This window comes from Rutilus rutilus (assembly GCF_951802725.1).
Source record: "Rutilus rutilus genome assembly, chromosome: 16".
NCBI lineage: Eukaryota > Metazoa > Chordata > Actinopteri > Cypriniformes > Leuciscidae > Rutilus > Rutilus rutilus.
Genome location: NC_140224.1, coordinates 28,026,670 through 28,042,876, shown reverse-complemented (window position 1 = coordinate 28,042,876; position 16,207 = coordinate 28,026,670). Strand labels below are relative to the sequence as shown.

The 16,207-nt window shown below is 37.9% G+C and overlaps 1 protein-coding gene across 1 annotated transcript in view; it reads right to left on the bottom strand.

Annotated features, from left to right (window-relative positions):
* Window positions 1-16,207, bottom strand: part of ankfn1a (ankyrin repeat and fibronectin type III domain containing 1a) — an 89,735-nt gene that overhangs the window by 4,867 nt on the left and 68,661 nt on the right. The window contains exons 16-23 of the mRNA XM_084434037.1: window positions 10,235-10,334; window positions 8,416-8,548; window positions 7,469-7,585; window positions 6,748-6,963; window positions 6,485-6,651; window positions 4,398-4,539; window positions 3,499-3,667; window positions 2,639-2,805 (exon numbers count right to left, since the gene is read on the bottom strand). Coding sequence (XP_084290163.1) covers window positions 2,639-2,805; window positions 3,499-3,667; window positions 4,398-4,539; window positions 6,485-6,651; window positions 6,748-6,963; window positions 7,469-7,585; window positions 8,416-8,548; window positions 10,235-10,334 — 1,211 coding nt within the window. The remainder of the gene's footprint in view (window positions 1-2,638; window positions 2,806-3,498; window positions 3,668-4,397; window positions 4,540-6,484; window positions 6,652-6,747; window positions 6,964-7,468; window positions 7,586-8,415; window positions 8,549-10,234; window positions 10,335-16,207) is intronic.

Here is a 16,207-nt window from a genome sequence, read left to right as displayed (position 1 = left end):
ACATATTTTAAGATCTCAAACATGCATTTTAATCTGGGACCAGGGGTTACTGTCCACTGCAAAATCTTGGTCTTGAACTAAAACCAGCTGAGAACTTTAACAGCCAAAAGGTTGCAAAATATCTGTGAGTATTATCAGATGAACTAGAGCTTACGTACTCGCATCAAAGCAGCAAAGCCGAGTTAAAGCCAAACACTTGAGCCTACGAAGTAAATTCGAGCGTCACGCAAGCTCCATCTCAATGCCACATCTCGCCGCATGCATCTGAAACGCGCGTTTCGCGGTCTGTCCGTTAGCTCTTTGACAGGACCTCACAGCGATATAAACCTGCTCTCTCACACGAAAGCACTTTCCAGAGCCGTGCCACTTTGACAGACGTGGCCCTTTCTCGTTTGCCGCCTTCTGGAACATTAAGGTTTTCACGCTAATTGATGCCACATTGCTCAGCCACACACACAGTCATGCAGTCACACTCATTGATCGGTATTATTTTTTCCCCTCGTCGCTCTTAGGCGCTGTGTAATCTGTGGTCAGTGTGCCGCTTTTTTCCAGTGCCTCTTGGACCTGACATCACACAAACACTTGTGGTTTTGTGGTCAATCTCAATTAATAGTCCAGACCGGGGTGGCGGAGAGGGATTATTTCAGACCGGCACACTTAACACACGCCTCCCTTTCAAGTCGGATTGTGAGAGAGTCTGCTGAGCTGTTATTGAAATTTCGACACAAGAAAAACAACTTGTTTTACAGTTTATACGTCTAGTAGTTATGCTTTATGACATCAATAAACTATCCTAATTGGATTATTAGTTTAAATTGTTTTTGTAGTTTGATGTTTCCAACACTCCCAAGCGGTTGGGAATAAACATGATTCTCAGGACTGAAACATGCATGACGTATTGCTAAAAGTTGTAATTGTACAACACAAACGTGGCTAATAAAAAGGAATGAAGCAGCAAAGAATGATTTCAGGTAGCGTACAAACACTAAATGGCAAAAAAACACCATAGCACTATCTTAAACACCTGTTTGCAAAATTGTTCTGGCCCATTAAGTCATTGCGAGCACTGACAAAATGCGGAATCTGAATCCCTGAAATTACCACATACAACACCATTCAAAAGTTTGTGTTCAGTAAAATCCTTAAAAATATTAAGCAGCATAGCTGGTTTTAACATTGATAATAATAAGAAATGTTACTTGTGCCCCGAATCAGCATATTAGAATGATTTCAGTAATGATGCTGAAAATTTTGCTTTGATGCAGGAATAAATTACATTTTAAAAATATATTAAAACAGAACACAGGTAAGTTTAAATTTTAATAATTTCCCATTTTCACAGTTGTACTGTTTTTACTGTAGTGTATTTCTTGTTTCTTTCTTCGAGGTGATTTTTCAGTGACTGGTGAATAAGTGAAAGAATAGTATTTTCGGTAAAAGCCCAATGTTCTCAAAGACCAAAAACACTGTTAGCTTGGCAATGGATGAAGATGCAAAATGCCTGCAGAGCAACAAATTATTTAAATTGAGAGGAAATCGATTTGTTGTAATGGATTCGCAAATGGAGATTCACAATGGAGATTCACTAGCAAATTAGTCCTGTACTAACATTATAGCTCCAAGAGGTACATCAAACTGTACTAAACACAAAATAATACAGATAATATAAAATAGCTATTTGAGATGCAGCTTATAAAAAGCTTAAAGTGAAGAAATAAGCAGAAAACAGAAAGCTTGCATAAGTATATACTTAAACATCCCCCCCCAAAAGATAGTAATATTTTTAAAAGAATTTGATTATGGTGACAAATATTTTTTTTAGTTATATTTATGAGCCCATGCCTTTATACACTAAAGGCTTCTACTATACAGCTACTACAAAAAACATATATTTTTGTAAAAATAAATAAAAAGAAACTACAATAAGTTTGTTTGAAAATTGTGTTGCTCCATCAATATTTAATTTAACACTGAATAATGTTATGTAAAAATATATTATAATTTATAAAGATGACTCTTGTTTTCATATATACTTTGGGACAAGCAAGAAAAAAGAAAAGAGCAAGTATATTCTTCAATTTCATCCCAAAAGATACTGCTATATCAAAAGAATTTACAGATGGTGAATTTTTATATATATATATATTTTTTTTATTATTATATATTTTTTTAATTATATATTTTATGTTATTATATTATATATATATATATATATATTTTTTTTTTATTATATCATATTACATTTAATGCTGAATAATATTGTTTAAAAATATATTTTATAAAACAAAAAGTACCAGAACAAACATTTACTTAAACGTCAATCAAAACTATTCTGCTATATCAAAAGCATTTGCACAAGGTGAACAATTATTTTATTGTTTAAATTATATTTATGTGTCTAGGCCTTTAAACTGGACTTTATAATTTTTGTTAAAAAAATATAAAAAAATACAAATAATAATAAAAGGACACTTGTTTTTTTTTTTATTGCGCTGATATTCAATATAATACTAAATTATATTATGTAAAAATGTATTATAACTTACAAAGATAAATCTTCCTCATATACATATCTTTTTTTTTTTTTTTTTATCAAAATCACATGATCCTTCACAGAGGGGCACCCTCTGCCCCATACCTGAATGTAGTCCAATATGTGCTGTTGTCTCTGTTTGGCTGTGGACACCTCTGAGTCAGTGATGGCCTCTCTAAAAGCCTGCTGGGTGATTAGAGCGTCCAGGTCCAGCACCGAGGACAGCCGGCAATAAAGACTGATAAATTTCTCCTTATATGAGTAGAAGTGAACTGCACAGGGAGACAAAATAAAAACAATAATACTGTAGTTAGTAATAGACACTGTCTTATATGGGCAACAGTAGTGAGACGTTATTGCATTTCTGAAATTGACTTCCCAGGGTGGTGTGCTGTGTGAAATCGAGACCCTAGGAAGGTTATCATTAATGTCCCAAAAACACTGACGAATCTTTTTAAAAGACGCTTTTGTAATGGAAATCTGTGGGAGGTTTACAAGTGTATGGTGTTTGGGCTGAAACTACCTCACAGTATAACGTTTAAAAAGTTGTTTGAAACTCTCCCCACAACAGCAGCTGAATAAGCTACTAAGTGTTCTAACTGGCACGGCTGCTAAGAATACAAGCACACGATTTGCCTTCTCGTCTGAAAACAAACCCTGCTATTTCAATGAAAATGATCTGCCATTCTTTAAAACACATTTTATTGGATTATAATATTGATTACTTGTTTAACCTTTCCTTATTTTACACAGTCTGGGCTCAGCGAGGGGGGTGGGTGGCTGTTTGGCTAGCCGTGGTGCGCACCGCCACCCCACTGGTGTCTGCATATGTGTGTGTGTGTGTCTGCTTGATTTACTAGAGGTCCTAAGGGAGTGTGACTGGGGGCAGAGGGGGGAGGAATCTGTGGATTTTTATAAGGCCAACTGAGCTAATATTGTAGGGGTTGAAACAGAAGCCAGTGTACCGAGCTCAAACATTTGAAGAGGGAGGTTGAGGAACCCCGAGTGTGGTGTGTAGGGGTTGGTCTGTCCCGGGGCAGAGCAAACGTCGTCTGAGGCGGGCAGCAGCAGAAGAAAGGACACATTGTGACCCAGCTCCAGCACCTCGTGTGTGTAGAGACGGAAGTGCTTGGCCTGTGTGGGACACACAGACACACACACAGACTTTAACCCACGGTAAAGTAACAATGATGTTACAATGTAACAAAGGGTAACAATGTTATGCCGTAACTAAGTACAAATATCCCAAAACTATGTGTATAATTGTAAAGTAATACAGACAAAAAATAAAATAAAATAATTCTGACTAATATTGGGAGAGAATATCTATAGTATGTCTATTAGTTTATCTATCCATCTATCCACACATCCATCCATCCATTTATATTTGGTATGTCTATCTATCTATCTATCTATCTATCTATCTATCTATCTATCTATCTATCTATCCATTTATATTTGATATATCTATCTATCCATCCATCCATCCATCTATATATCTATTTAGATTTATATAAATCAAATTTAATACATTTATTACATTTTTATAAATCTATATTTGGTCCATCCATCCATCCATCCATCCATCCATCCATCCATCCATCCATCCATCCATCCATCCATCCATCCATCCATAAATGCTGCTACAGATCCCAAAGTATTCAAACTACCCAAGGTTTATATAAGCTTCAAATGTAATGCTCTCTTTTCAAACAGCCCCTGTTTTCAAATTAAACGTCCAAAAAATACTATTTAAGCTATTTTAATCATTTTAAAATGAAAGTATATTAACAAACTTTAGTTTTTTAATTATTGTGAAGCTTAACACCCAGTTACCACAGAGTTGTCCTGTAGACTGCAGTACCTGGTGGAGAGGTAGATTGATATGGTGCAGCAGACTCTTAATGGCCGTCTGGAGCTCAGAGAAGAGGAGGCAGTCTGTAGCCTGATCTGCTCTTTCCACCTCCACAGGGCCAGACAGTGACTGCAGCCATTCCCACTCATCCCTGGGTGGGAAGAGACAGCGTTCAGTCAACATACACAACTCTATATAACGGTTTCCAGAAGTGCCATCGACAGAGTGGTTTCCAAAGGCTAGTGGGATGGCATGTTAGGTCTAACATTGAGAGTTAGATTTGGTGAGATGTTTTCGACCAACCACTAAATACCCTTCTTTTTAATCTGAAGATTCTACACTAAGATAAGCTAAGTTGTTAAATGACCAATAATAATAGAAAAGTGACAACTCTTATGTATTTTTGAAATTGTGATAATTTTGGCAAATAGATTTTTACAATGAGGTCAAATTCATTTAACTTTCTCTAAATTTCACAAAAACTGTAAGAAGATGAAAAGCATCAGCTTATGGTACGCGGGTAAGATGACGGGGCAAAATAGAGCATTTTGGTTTTAGTCTCAAGGACACCCTCAAGGCTAGTGTCTAGGGGGTAGTAGGATGGTGGAAAAAAGGAGAATTTCTTTGCTCCAGAGGTTTTCCTCGAGCCGTGAGTAGGCATCATCCTGTGTGAACCTCCCACTGACTTCCACAGTCCGGCCCCGTAGTAAATTTAGTTTTACTACCACACAGAGCTGCAGGATAATACTCTCCCTGTCTCTAGCTACCTACCAAGGTCAACACCATGACCCGAGATGAAAATAAATAAATAGCTCCTTTACCGAACAAAAACAAATAGCAGTTTTGTTTTGACTGTAAAAAATGGTGGTGTCAAGAAACTATGTAAGCCTGTGGTGAAGGGGAGCCTGACACGGAGTTCAGGCATATTTCAATCTTCTCAGGTACACTCACTCTGGAGAGCTCGTATTTGCTTCACCAGTGCGAAATAATAGCTTGTTTCGGTGATATAAAAGGCTAAAAAAGGCATGTCTGTATCAATGACATTCATTAGATTGCATGAGAGGCTTTCATAATGAGTCAAGATGTATGTATATTTGCTGGTATTTTAGGTAAAATCGATAGATTAATAAAAAAGAAGAAAATCATTATACGCTTTTATTACAGGCTTTGAATACATGCTTTAATAATGCCGTCTCTGCTCAACGCTTTCAAGACCTAGGGTCTTTTTTCTTCAATATTTTTGAGATGAAAAAAAAAAGAGAAGACTTTAAAGATTTAAAACAAAAAGAAAAAAAGGCTCCTGAGACCTGCTGTGTGAACTGCAAAGTGCAGGATGAGTTGAGGAAAAGATATGCTAAAGCACATTCATTCACTATATTAGTATAATATTCAGAATATAAAATTTTCCCTAAAGCAGGACCAATAAACTCTCTCATTTGTTGTGTTGCATATCATGCACAAATTTGCATTTTTCAACTAAACAACCCAAATCATTTCAAAACTTTGTGGGAGTAGCTCATGACAATAGGCTTTATGTTGAAGGTCACATGAACAAACAAGAAAACAGGTCTCATCACATCCACTTGTCGGAGAAAGTGTTAACAGCAGTATGAACTAATGGCGACATCTATGGATTTTTAAGGTAATCAGCTAACCTAGCAAGTTATTTTTATTGTTGGCGGGTTACTCAATTTTAATATCCAAATATTAGTGTGACCAAAGACATTTTAATAAAACATTTTTTTAGATATCAATCTGCATATGCGATGGACATCGGTAATGCTCATCTTTGGTAGCTCCATTGAAGACATCTTGAGTAAAACAGCTCTTTATTTAACAAAACATATACAAAAGACCTGAACCGGAAGCGATGGAACCTGTTTTACAGAATAGTTTGTTGTGCATAACCCCTATAACAACAACATGAGCAATGTACATGCACTCTGAATGGGTACACTAAAGTTTAACAAACCAAAAAAGTGACATTGCATTCCGTTTAATCTGGTCCATGACCAAAAATGAGTTTGAAACCTCTGATTTACAGAGAAAAAAAGCAAATAATAGGAAATAGTTGTAAGTGTAAGTCAGTAACTAACCTTGACACATTCCAGTTGTCTCGTATCTTGGTGTGACAGAGCATGTTGGGCATACGTTGAGGAACCAGAACTTTGATCTGATCCACAGAGCTGCTGAGCTTTAGGTAACCCAGATAAAATCCAGAGGACAGCCGGTGCTGACTCCGTCTCTGATAGGCCAGAATGTCCTATAATCAAAATAACAGTTAAAATTAGATTCTTTTTCTGAAGATTTGAGATAGGCTATCATTAATGTCTGTAGGACAAGACATTGCTGTGTTCACCTGTATGGTTATGAGGAGGATGTCCAGGGCATATGGTTCCTCAGGGGTAGACAGAGACTTCCTCTGACTCTGAAGTTTGGATACCTGAATCCATTTCCCATTGAAAAAGGAATAGAAGCTGTCCACCTCTCTTACTGTCACAAGCAGCACATTCCCATGACGATCTTTAATGGGCTCATAGTGGACTCGGCCCAAGTTGTGAGTGCCCAGAAGATTCTGTTTGGAGAAGAATAGAGGAATAGACATGAAGTGAAAAGGACGTTTGTTTTCCAGAATTCTTATTTAACCCTCTGATGCTGTGTACATGGTGTCCGCTACAAAACAAATGTTAAAAATTATTTGTAATCATGTAGAGTGGGATGTTACATAGAAATCACCTTTTACTCATAATGATATATGTCTGCCCTCTTTATATGTCATTATGCTTTTGGTTTATGTCAATAGAAATTTAAAATGCCTGACAAAAAAGACAAATCACCAAGGACTTATGAATGTATCACTGGACCAATGTGTAATTCTCTCAAAATTGGAAAGAAAATTTACACTTCTGTAATAAATAAATCGGTTACGTAGGCCAAAATAATTGTTATGCAATATAAAATATGAAACACAGACACATACTCTGCTCAGAATCCTTCATAAGGGATTATCCCACTCAATTTCAATTTCAATCCCATTATAGTAATAAATTGTTAGCAAGGCTCATCACGGGCTGGCAAACCTGCAGTTGGCCCGCGGCCGTCAGCATCTTCTGTCTGGACTGCAGAGTGGAAGAGGAAGAGGTGGAGACTGCCAGGCTCTGTCTCAGCCACCGGATGTCCTCCCACATGCAGGACAGCTGCAAAATAAACACACGCACACTTGTGAAGTTGGAGGAAGCAATTTACTTAATTCCTCGACATCATTCAAAGTCTGTGCATCAATGCCAGAGTGCTTTGTTTTCAGTGATGAAACAATCCCTACTGGGCTAGTTATAGGTGTCTCAGTTGACTACTTATTTGACCATGTGGAACAGAAAGCGCAACAGACAATATGCACTCCATAATAAGGTGTTTAAACAGAAAAGTCTCTCATAGAAGGGACCATCTATGTGCCTGCCTGTTTATGTGACTGTTTAACCTTCAAACTATTTTAAACTTTGAGACAAGGTTTATCAAGCCAACATCAAAATTTTCCTTGACAAACCTTCATTTTCTACTTGCATATTAGGAGACAAGTTGTAAAATAAACATGTGGATGTGGACATGAGCGCTTAAAAAGCTGCGAGGCTCGTTTCATGAGTATAACTTTACCTCCAATCTCACCATAAAATCTAGAAGTATTTGGCCATCAAACAAAGAGCTATATTCTGCTAAGACTGTCTCTGCTTCTTGCATCACACCACTTTAGCCTTGTAATGATGGGCTAATTACAAACGCGCGGTCTAACGTCAAAAATGTGGTGACTGTTCACTTTGACAGAATATATTTAGGACGCTAAGCTGACCGCAGGCTGCATTTGGAAGAAACCAACAAAAATATTGACGCTTGTCAAAGAGATGTGTTACGAAAACATCGAAAATGTATGTTTCAGTTCAGCGTTAATAAAACGCACGTTACTTTAGTGCAGTATCTCCGTGCTGACCTCTCCACTGCTTAATGTCGCGGTTGACTGTATGTTTTTGCATACCTTGGTGAACCACAGAAAGTCCTGCATGAGGGAGCTGCTGTATGAGTCTTCCACCTCCACTATGGGGATCTGATCCTCATTAGTCACTAGCAGACTGTCCTTATGGTAAAATACTGATGCTATATAAACTCCCCTGAAAAAGAAAAAAAAGCCAAGAGAACCTATTCAGAACAAGACGAAGTCAGCATATTCAGCTATAATGTGAGTTCAATGATTCCTGGCACTTTCCAAGAATAGTGAATACTTTTTTTATTTATTTAAGTAAATAGTCAGTAACCCTTAAAGGAGAACACCGGTCAATTTTAACATTGAGCAATTTTTTTTTGTACATTTGGAGTGCTGTCAGTACAGAGAACAACGACAAAAATCGGTGTTTCCTACACCGTGTTATCCTCTTTTTAAAATTTGCACCCTGTTGACTTAAATGGGGCAAGTTTTAAACCTGCTTTTAGCCTCTTAACATCCTTGATGTGTCATTACATGTGCCCAGCCATGTGAGTGCTTCCTTCCCGAGTGAACACGGTGAATCTGACTGCAGTAGATGTGAAAGATATGAAAAAAAGTGATGTTAATTCAGCCAGCCCACATACCTGTATTTACTTCCTGTTTTCGGTCGAAGTCCACAGTAGTCGATTGTTGAGTTCACGCGCGCGATCATAGGTAACTAAGCAACGGTATGAGTTCGACAATCGACAATCTTGTAATGACACATCAAGGATGTTAAGAGGCTAAAAGCAGGTTTAAACTTGCCCCATTTAAGTCAACAGGGTGCAAATTTTAAAAAGAGGATAACACGGTGTAGGCAACACCGATTTTTGTCGTTGTTCTCTGTACTGACAGCACTCCAAATTTACAAAAAAATTAGCTCTATGTTAAAATTGACCGGAGTTCTCCTTTAACGTCTTAACTCTTAAAGCTACACTGTGTAATTTCTTAAGTTGATTCTTAGCAAAAAACACTTTGTTCTTTCAAAATAATATGTGCTCATTAATGTGTAATTACTTCTACCAACTAATCAAGTATTCTCGTAAGCGTAGAATCTGCCATTTAGAATACATACAGTACGAGCGAGTCACTCGAATGGCGGCAGCCATGTTGCGCCTCCATCTTGAAAATACATTAGCCAAAGAGGGACATACCTGGAAATTCAAGCTTCGCCTTTCGCGTTTTTACACTCAGTGACACCGTGACGAATGCGAGGGGGAGATTACTCGCGACTGCCGGCAGATTTGAAATAATACGGCCACCGTATGAGTTAAAACGCCCTCGGAATGGGAGGGGCTAGAAAGTAATATTCAGTTGGTAGTCATAAACAATTTCACTGCTAGATGGGAGAAAATCCTACACAGTGTAGCTTTAAGTGAGATTCTTAACGTTTAGATAATATTGATCATCAACCTCTAACCTCGTCAAATTAACACTACAATAAAGCAATATTATAGTACAATATTATTATTATTATAAGTTTGCTTAAGTTAACAATTAAAATGTTTTTTTTACAGTTAAATATCTCAGTTAATTATAAAGAAACTAGAATTATAAGTGCATTATAAACAGTTAATTAAACATTCAAAATATTATTTAAAAATTATTCAGTTGAGATGGTCAAGACCTCTGAGGTGCAGACCAAATCACACCATTTTAAAATACAGACATTTTATATGCGCAAAACTACTTTCATGCACATATCTACAGTAACAACACAACGATACAATAGTAACCATTTATGTCTCTAATGCTGTAATAAAACTAATGAGATACCAATGTGTAACCTGTTTGTGGAAAGTGCCACTTATTTTCTGCAATATGCTCATACTACCTTTTGAGAGTCTTGACAAATTTATTAGAGGAGTGAAAAAGGTGTTTCAGGCTCCGGGACACTGACTGCTTTCGACTTGGATTCGGCAACTTTGATGTGTCTGGGGGGGTAAAAAAAAAACCAGTAAACAAATGGAGTCAAGATAAACATACAGGTGAAAACAACAAAATACCCAGACTTGGTAGATTAACATGGGAGTCTGAAGATAGTTTGAGAACCAAACAATGGAAAAACTGTGTGAATAATCATCATGTTTATGTGCAAGTTACCCTATTGAAAGACTGTGGGTTCTTGGATTCATTCTGGCTTCCTTAAGATCAACTAGTCGTTTATAAAATCCAATGATTAATTGAGTATGAACTATGTAGTTTTGGTCATCCTTTTGGATATTCCTTACATTTCAGAATTGCTGGAAAACACTCAGAGCCTTAGGGTTTTCAACAAGACACAAACGTATCAAACATTGAAAAGAGCAAAATGAAAACCATGATGGAATAAACTTGGGGAACTTCGAAGACAGACAGCGTGAAAGAGCCTCAGGGGTGTAAGATAGGGATTGGGGGAGTCAGGCCACCGACAAACCGGTTATCTGGAACATTTCAGCTGCGTATCTCCCGCTTCAAGCACAGCCATATCAGCCCACATTTCAGCGATGCCAATCTTCAGACGTCCCTGTTTTCATGAAATTAAGCGTCACGTAATTGGCCCCCGTGTAAACAGCAGGGCAGACGGAACAATCCATTTGGCTGAGAAGCTGTTTACAACGTGAAAGTGGCCGTCAAAGCGAGCGAGTCACCGTGAGAGCAATCACGCTAGCCCTAGTCTCTGTGTCTCCATCGGAGGGGCATGAAAGGGAGGTAGGAAGGCAGATTTTCCGTTTGAAAATCACTATCAAACCCCTAAAGGAAAAATGTGTCTTACAAGTCCCATAAGGAGATTAACCCTTGGCCCCTTTGACCCTACAGTGGCGACTGTTAACAGTACGTGATTAAATGCACACACTGATTGTTTCCTGCTTGGCAAGATATCTACATAACGTAACCTCACAACCGCAATGCGTCTTACTGGAATCTCAGGACAATTACGTTCCAACTGAAAAAGAGTCAAATTTGATTACATTCATTGGAATATCTCCACCAGACTCCAAGGTTTGGATGTCAAATACAATTTTTGAATCACAACAAGTTGGAGTGAGAACAAAATTTGGAAACACATTCAATGCGTTTTAACATTTTTATGTGAAGTTCAGCGGCAGTTCCAGTCTCCGCAAATAGAGCCAGCGCTGCCATCGCACGTGTTGATAAGTTGAGCGCAGAATTCGTATTTATTTCTCCCTCAGAAGGTTAACTGGCTTTGACAAGCAGATTATAAGACATGAGTGCATTTGGCCTCCTGTGCCGCCAAACTGTCACACTAAATAAATAAAGAAATGCCTTTACATTTATGAAAGCAAAAAAAAAACAACAACAAAAAAAACGGATCACCTTTGATTAATGACTTGGCAATAAATCTGACTACCGCACAGTGAGTGCAACCATGAAATGAGGTGAGTGAGAGTTGGGGAGACGGCGAGCTCTGGTAGCATTCTTCATTTTCTAACTAATTTAGCGGGGGTCAACGGACCCTTTTCAACATACGAGAGCGAGCGGGATCATCCATAACGTTTGTGGCCAGACTTTCCAGGCCCTCGCTGACAGAAAGCGCTTACATAGCCGCGACGGAGTGCGGAGGTTTGCGTGTGAGCGATCGTGTTGTGCGTGTGGGTGTTGCTGTGTCTCATGCAGGAACACTGGGAGCTGTGTGCACGACGCACACACACACACACACACACACACACACACACACACACACACACACACACACACACACACCCCTCGGCTTGAGAGCAACCTCTCAGCTCCACATATACACATCATAAATTAAGATAACCTCTGTTTAAACGAGCTGCATTTTTTTTGCTGAGCGGTTTTTATAGTAGTGTCATTGTACCGGTGCTGATTAATTTTGCAGATTTATTTTCGAAACACCGTCGCTCCAAAAATAACCTGGGTAAATACATTGCCCCTGCCAGCATGTGTGCTTATCGGGACATATAATGCACACACATACTGAAAAAAAAAAAAAACTTTTTGTCTTTGCCTGTAATTATACATATACATATAACTATAAATATTCTTAAGTGATTATTCTTTCTCTTATTTTTGTGCATTTCATTTCTGCCCCAGCTTGTGCATTAACATTATAAACTTGGCATTGTGTACTGCAAATATTGTTGGCTCTTAAGATAAATTGTTACATTCCTCATTTAAAGGTAGGGTAGGCAATGTTTTTCATAAACACTTTTTTTTATACTGGTTGAAACTCTCTTCACATCCTGATAGCAATCAATAATAGAAGTGGTCTAAATATTAAAACATGTACATATCTTCTGTGGAAGTCTCAGGACCAAAACATTTTCGTCCAATTATTGCATCCGGTCCGTTCATACCGTCAAGAGGGCAATCTGTGACATTCTATGGAGCTGTTCACATCCTCGGAATTATGCGTTTCTATGTCAACACTGTCAATGCCGAAATGAACCTGCAGCAGTCAGGTGGTACAAGTCAGCACACTTTAAGTTGTTTACGTTCATTATAATTGTAATGTTACGTGCTTTGAGACATGAGGTAATTTGACGTAGTCTCTCGTGACGCTTTGCAGACTCTGCTCTGGCTGTGCGCGTTCATGTGTTTTGGAGGGGGCGTGGCTTTGGAGACGCTCTAGAGGAAGGGCGGGGTCTTATGATATCAAAGCTAGCTTGCTATTGCTAACCTCTCCGAAATTGCCTACCCTACCTTTAAATGAGTGGCTTTGAATAAAAGTGTCTGCCAAAAAAAAAAAAACATGTAGAAGCAATACTGCATAAACTTTTAAGACATGTTTTCATAAATTAGTTTATCTTTCTTGTATATTAAAAATATAAAGACATTTATGCTTAAAATGACTTGCCAATTGGAATATTTTAACTGGAGTTTTCAAAATACATTCTCAAAAAAAAAAAAAGTCTTTAATTATAATAATAATTTATAATTATCGTAATTATCTAATCCCACATAGAAAACTCATAGGATCAAAATCTCACTCTGCAGGTATTTACATATCAAACATGGATGATCTTTACTATTTAAAAAATATTGTGGAATATTTTTTATGGAATGTTCAACATTCAAGATATATATTTTTTATTATTATATTACACAAGTAAATGTATGTGATTTCTAGGATGTTTGGAGATTTTTACTGAAAAAACAAGGCAAACATTACGATTAAGCAAATGAGAAAAGACAGAGACAGATGGGTTATTTTTGCACAGTTTGTGTGCAGAAGTTCTTCTGTTTCTCTTGTTTTTCTGCTTTCCACATCAATAAAAACTCTCATACAGTGTTTTTCTAATAGAATCAATTCCCCTGTATAAATTCATTTGCAACGCTGGCAGCCATCGCTCTGACATCATTAGTGTTGACTTCTAAACAGATGAGGGATGCTGTTTTTTTTTTTGCTCACCCCCCTCTTGCTTGTGGCCGACTGCATAGCTGCCTAATGAAGTTGCTGTTTGTGAGTAGCGCAATACTGTCAGCACCAGGAACAGCGTTCTTCTATACCTCAGTAGCCGGCCTCTGGGATAGAGAGTGGGCTTGAGGCCAAAGCAGACTCTCTACTCTTTGCGCGACGTCCAGCCTGCCTCATTTTAAAGGTGTCTGGGCTCGAGCCCTGTGATTTACAGTGCTGCACTATATGGACGACATGTTTGACACGTAGATGTTAAAATCCAAAATGGATAAATGTATTAAAACATTATTTATTTATTTACACATACTCCACGCCTGCCTTGCTCCTCGTGTGAAGAGCGTAGGAGGGCAGGCAGCAGGAATGCTGAGAGAGAGCGTATTCATACTGCTCTGGATGGCCATACTTGAGTCAAAACACTTTGACCATGCTTCATTTCGTCACTTTAATACAGAGTTAATCTACTGGAAGAAGTGCGGTAGCCTCTCCCAAGATGAGAGGATGATGGGAAGGAGGGATTTCTGGTGAGTGGGCAGATGGGTGGAAGGGAGAGAGAAATATACGATGAGAATAATTGAGAGCATTATGAGAGACTGACATCGGAAAGACAAAACGCAATAAAGACAGCAAATAAAAGGGCACCAGCAGAGCAAAAAACAGAGATGATGAGGATGAAGTCATCTGGTTCCATTGGAACATCCTGTTCTGATTCAGGGGACATACAGCCCAATTTTAGCTAGGTATAAGGATATTTTCAAAATCAAGTAGTCAGTGCAAACTGTCTAAAAGCACACTAATGAAACCACTTATGCAAAATACATAAAGTAACAAATGTAGAAAATAAATACAAAATATAAAACTACATATTTTTTAAAAATATATATTTAATATGTGCACAAGCACTATATATATATATATATATATATATATATATATATATATACACACTCACCTAAAGGATTATTAGGAACACCTGTTCAATTTCTCATTAATGCAATTATCTAATCAACCAATCACATGGCAGTTGCTTCAATGCATTTAGGGGTGTGGTCCTGGTCAAGACAATCTCCTGAACTCCAAACTGAATGTCAGAATGGGCAGGAAAGGTGATTTAAGCAATTTTGAGCGTGGCATGGTTGTTGGTGCCAGAAGGGCCGGTCTGAGTATTTCACAATCTGCTCAGTTACTGGGATTTTCACGCACAACCATTTCTAGGGTTTACAAAGAATGGTGTGAAAAGGGAAAAACATCCAGTATGCGGCAGTCCTGTGGGCGAAAATGCCTTGTTGATGCTAGAGGTCAGAGGAGAATGGGCCGACTGATTCAAGCTGATAGAAGAGCAACTTTGACTGAAATAACCACTTGTTACAACCGAGGTATGCAGCAAAGCATTTGTGAAGCCACAACACGCACAACCTTGAGGCAGATGGGCTACAACAGCAGAAGACCCCACCGGGTACCACTCATCTCCACTACAAATAGGAAAAAGAGGCTACAATTTGCACGAGCTCACCAAAATTGGACAGTTGAAGACTGGAAAAATGTTGCCTGGTCTGATGAGTCTCGATTTCTGTTGAGACATTCAGATGGTAGAGTCAGAATTTGGCGTAAACAGAATGAGGCCTACCTGAGCATTGTTTCTGACCATGTCCATCCCTTTATGACCACCATGTACCCATCCTCTGATGGCTACTTCCAGCAGGATAATGCACCATGTCACAAAGCTCGAATCATTTCAAATTGGTTTCTTGAACATGACAATGAGTTCACTGTACTAAAATTGTGCATCCCACAAATCTCCATCAACTGCAAGATGCTATCCTATCAATATGGGCCAACATTTCTAAAGAATGCTTTCAGCACCTTGTTGAATCAATGCCACGTAGAATTAAGGCAGTTCTGAAGACGAAAGGGGGTCAAACACAGTATTAGTATGGTGTTCCTAATAATCCTTTAGGTGAGTGTATATATATATATATATATATATACGTATGTATATGTATGTATGTATATATGTGTGTATGTATGTATATATATATATATATATATATACACACACACACACATATTAGGGGTAAAATGAGACACTTAGCTCACGAGACAAGACGAAACATGAGATTGGGTTCACGACAACGAGAAGAGACTTTTGACCAGTATTTTTAAGAAAATATATGAAATATATGAAGAAACAATATTAAACCAAATATATGACTGGAAAAATTGTCTGTAGGTGCATTTTGAAATGTTTTAACTAATCTTGTAATGAATGTCATTTCAGTTCTACTTTTGAGTATGAATTATCATATGCATTGAAAGACAACAATATACAAGCACTGTAAAAGGTTTTGCCACAAACTCAACTGACTGCCTTCTATCCTGTATGATTTCATGAGTCTCTTCAGACCTTACATGAATTATGAGCTTCCA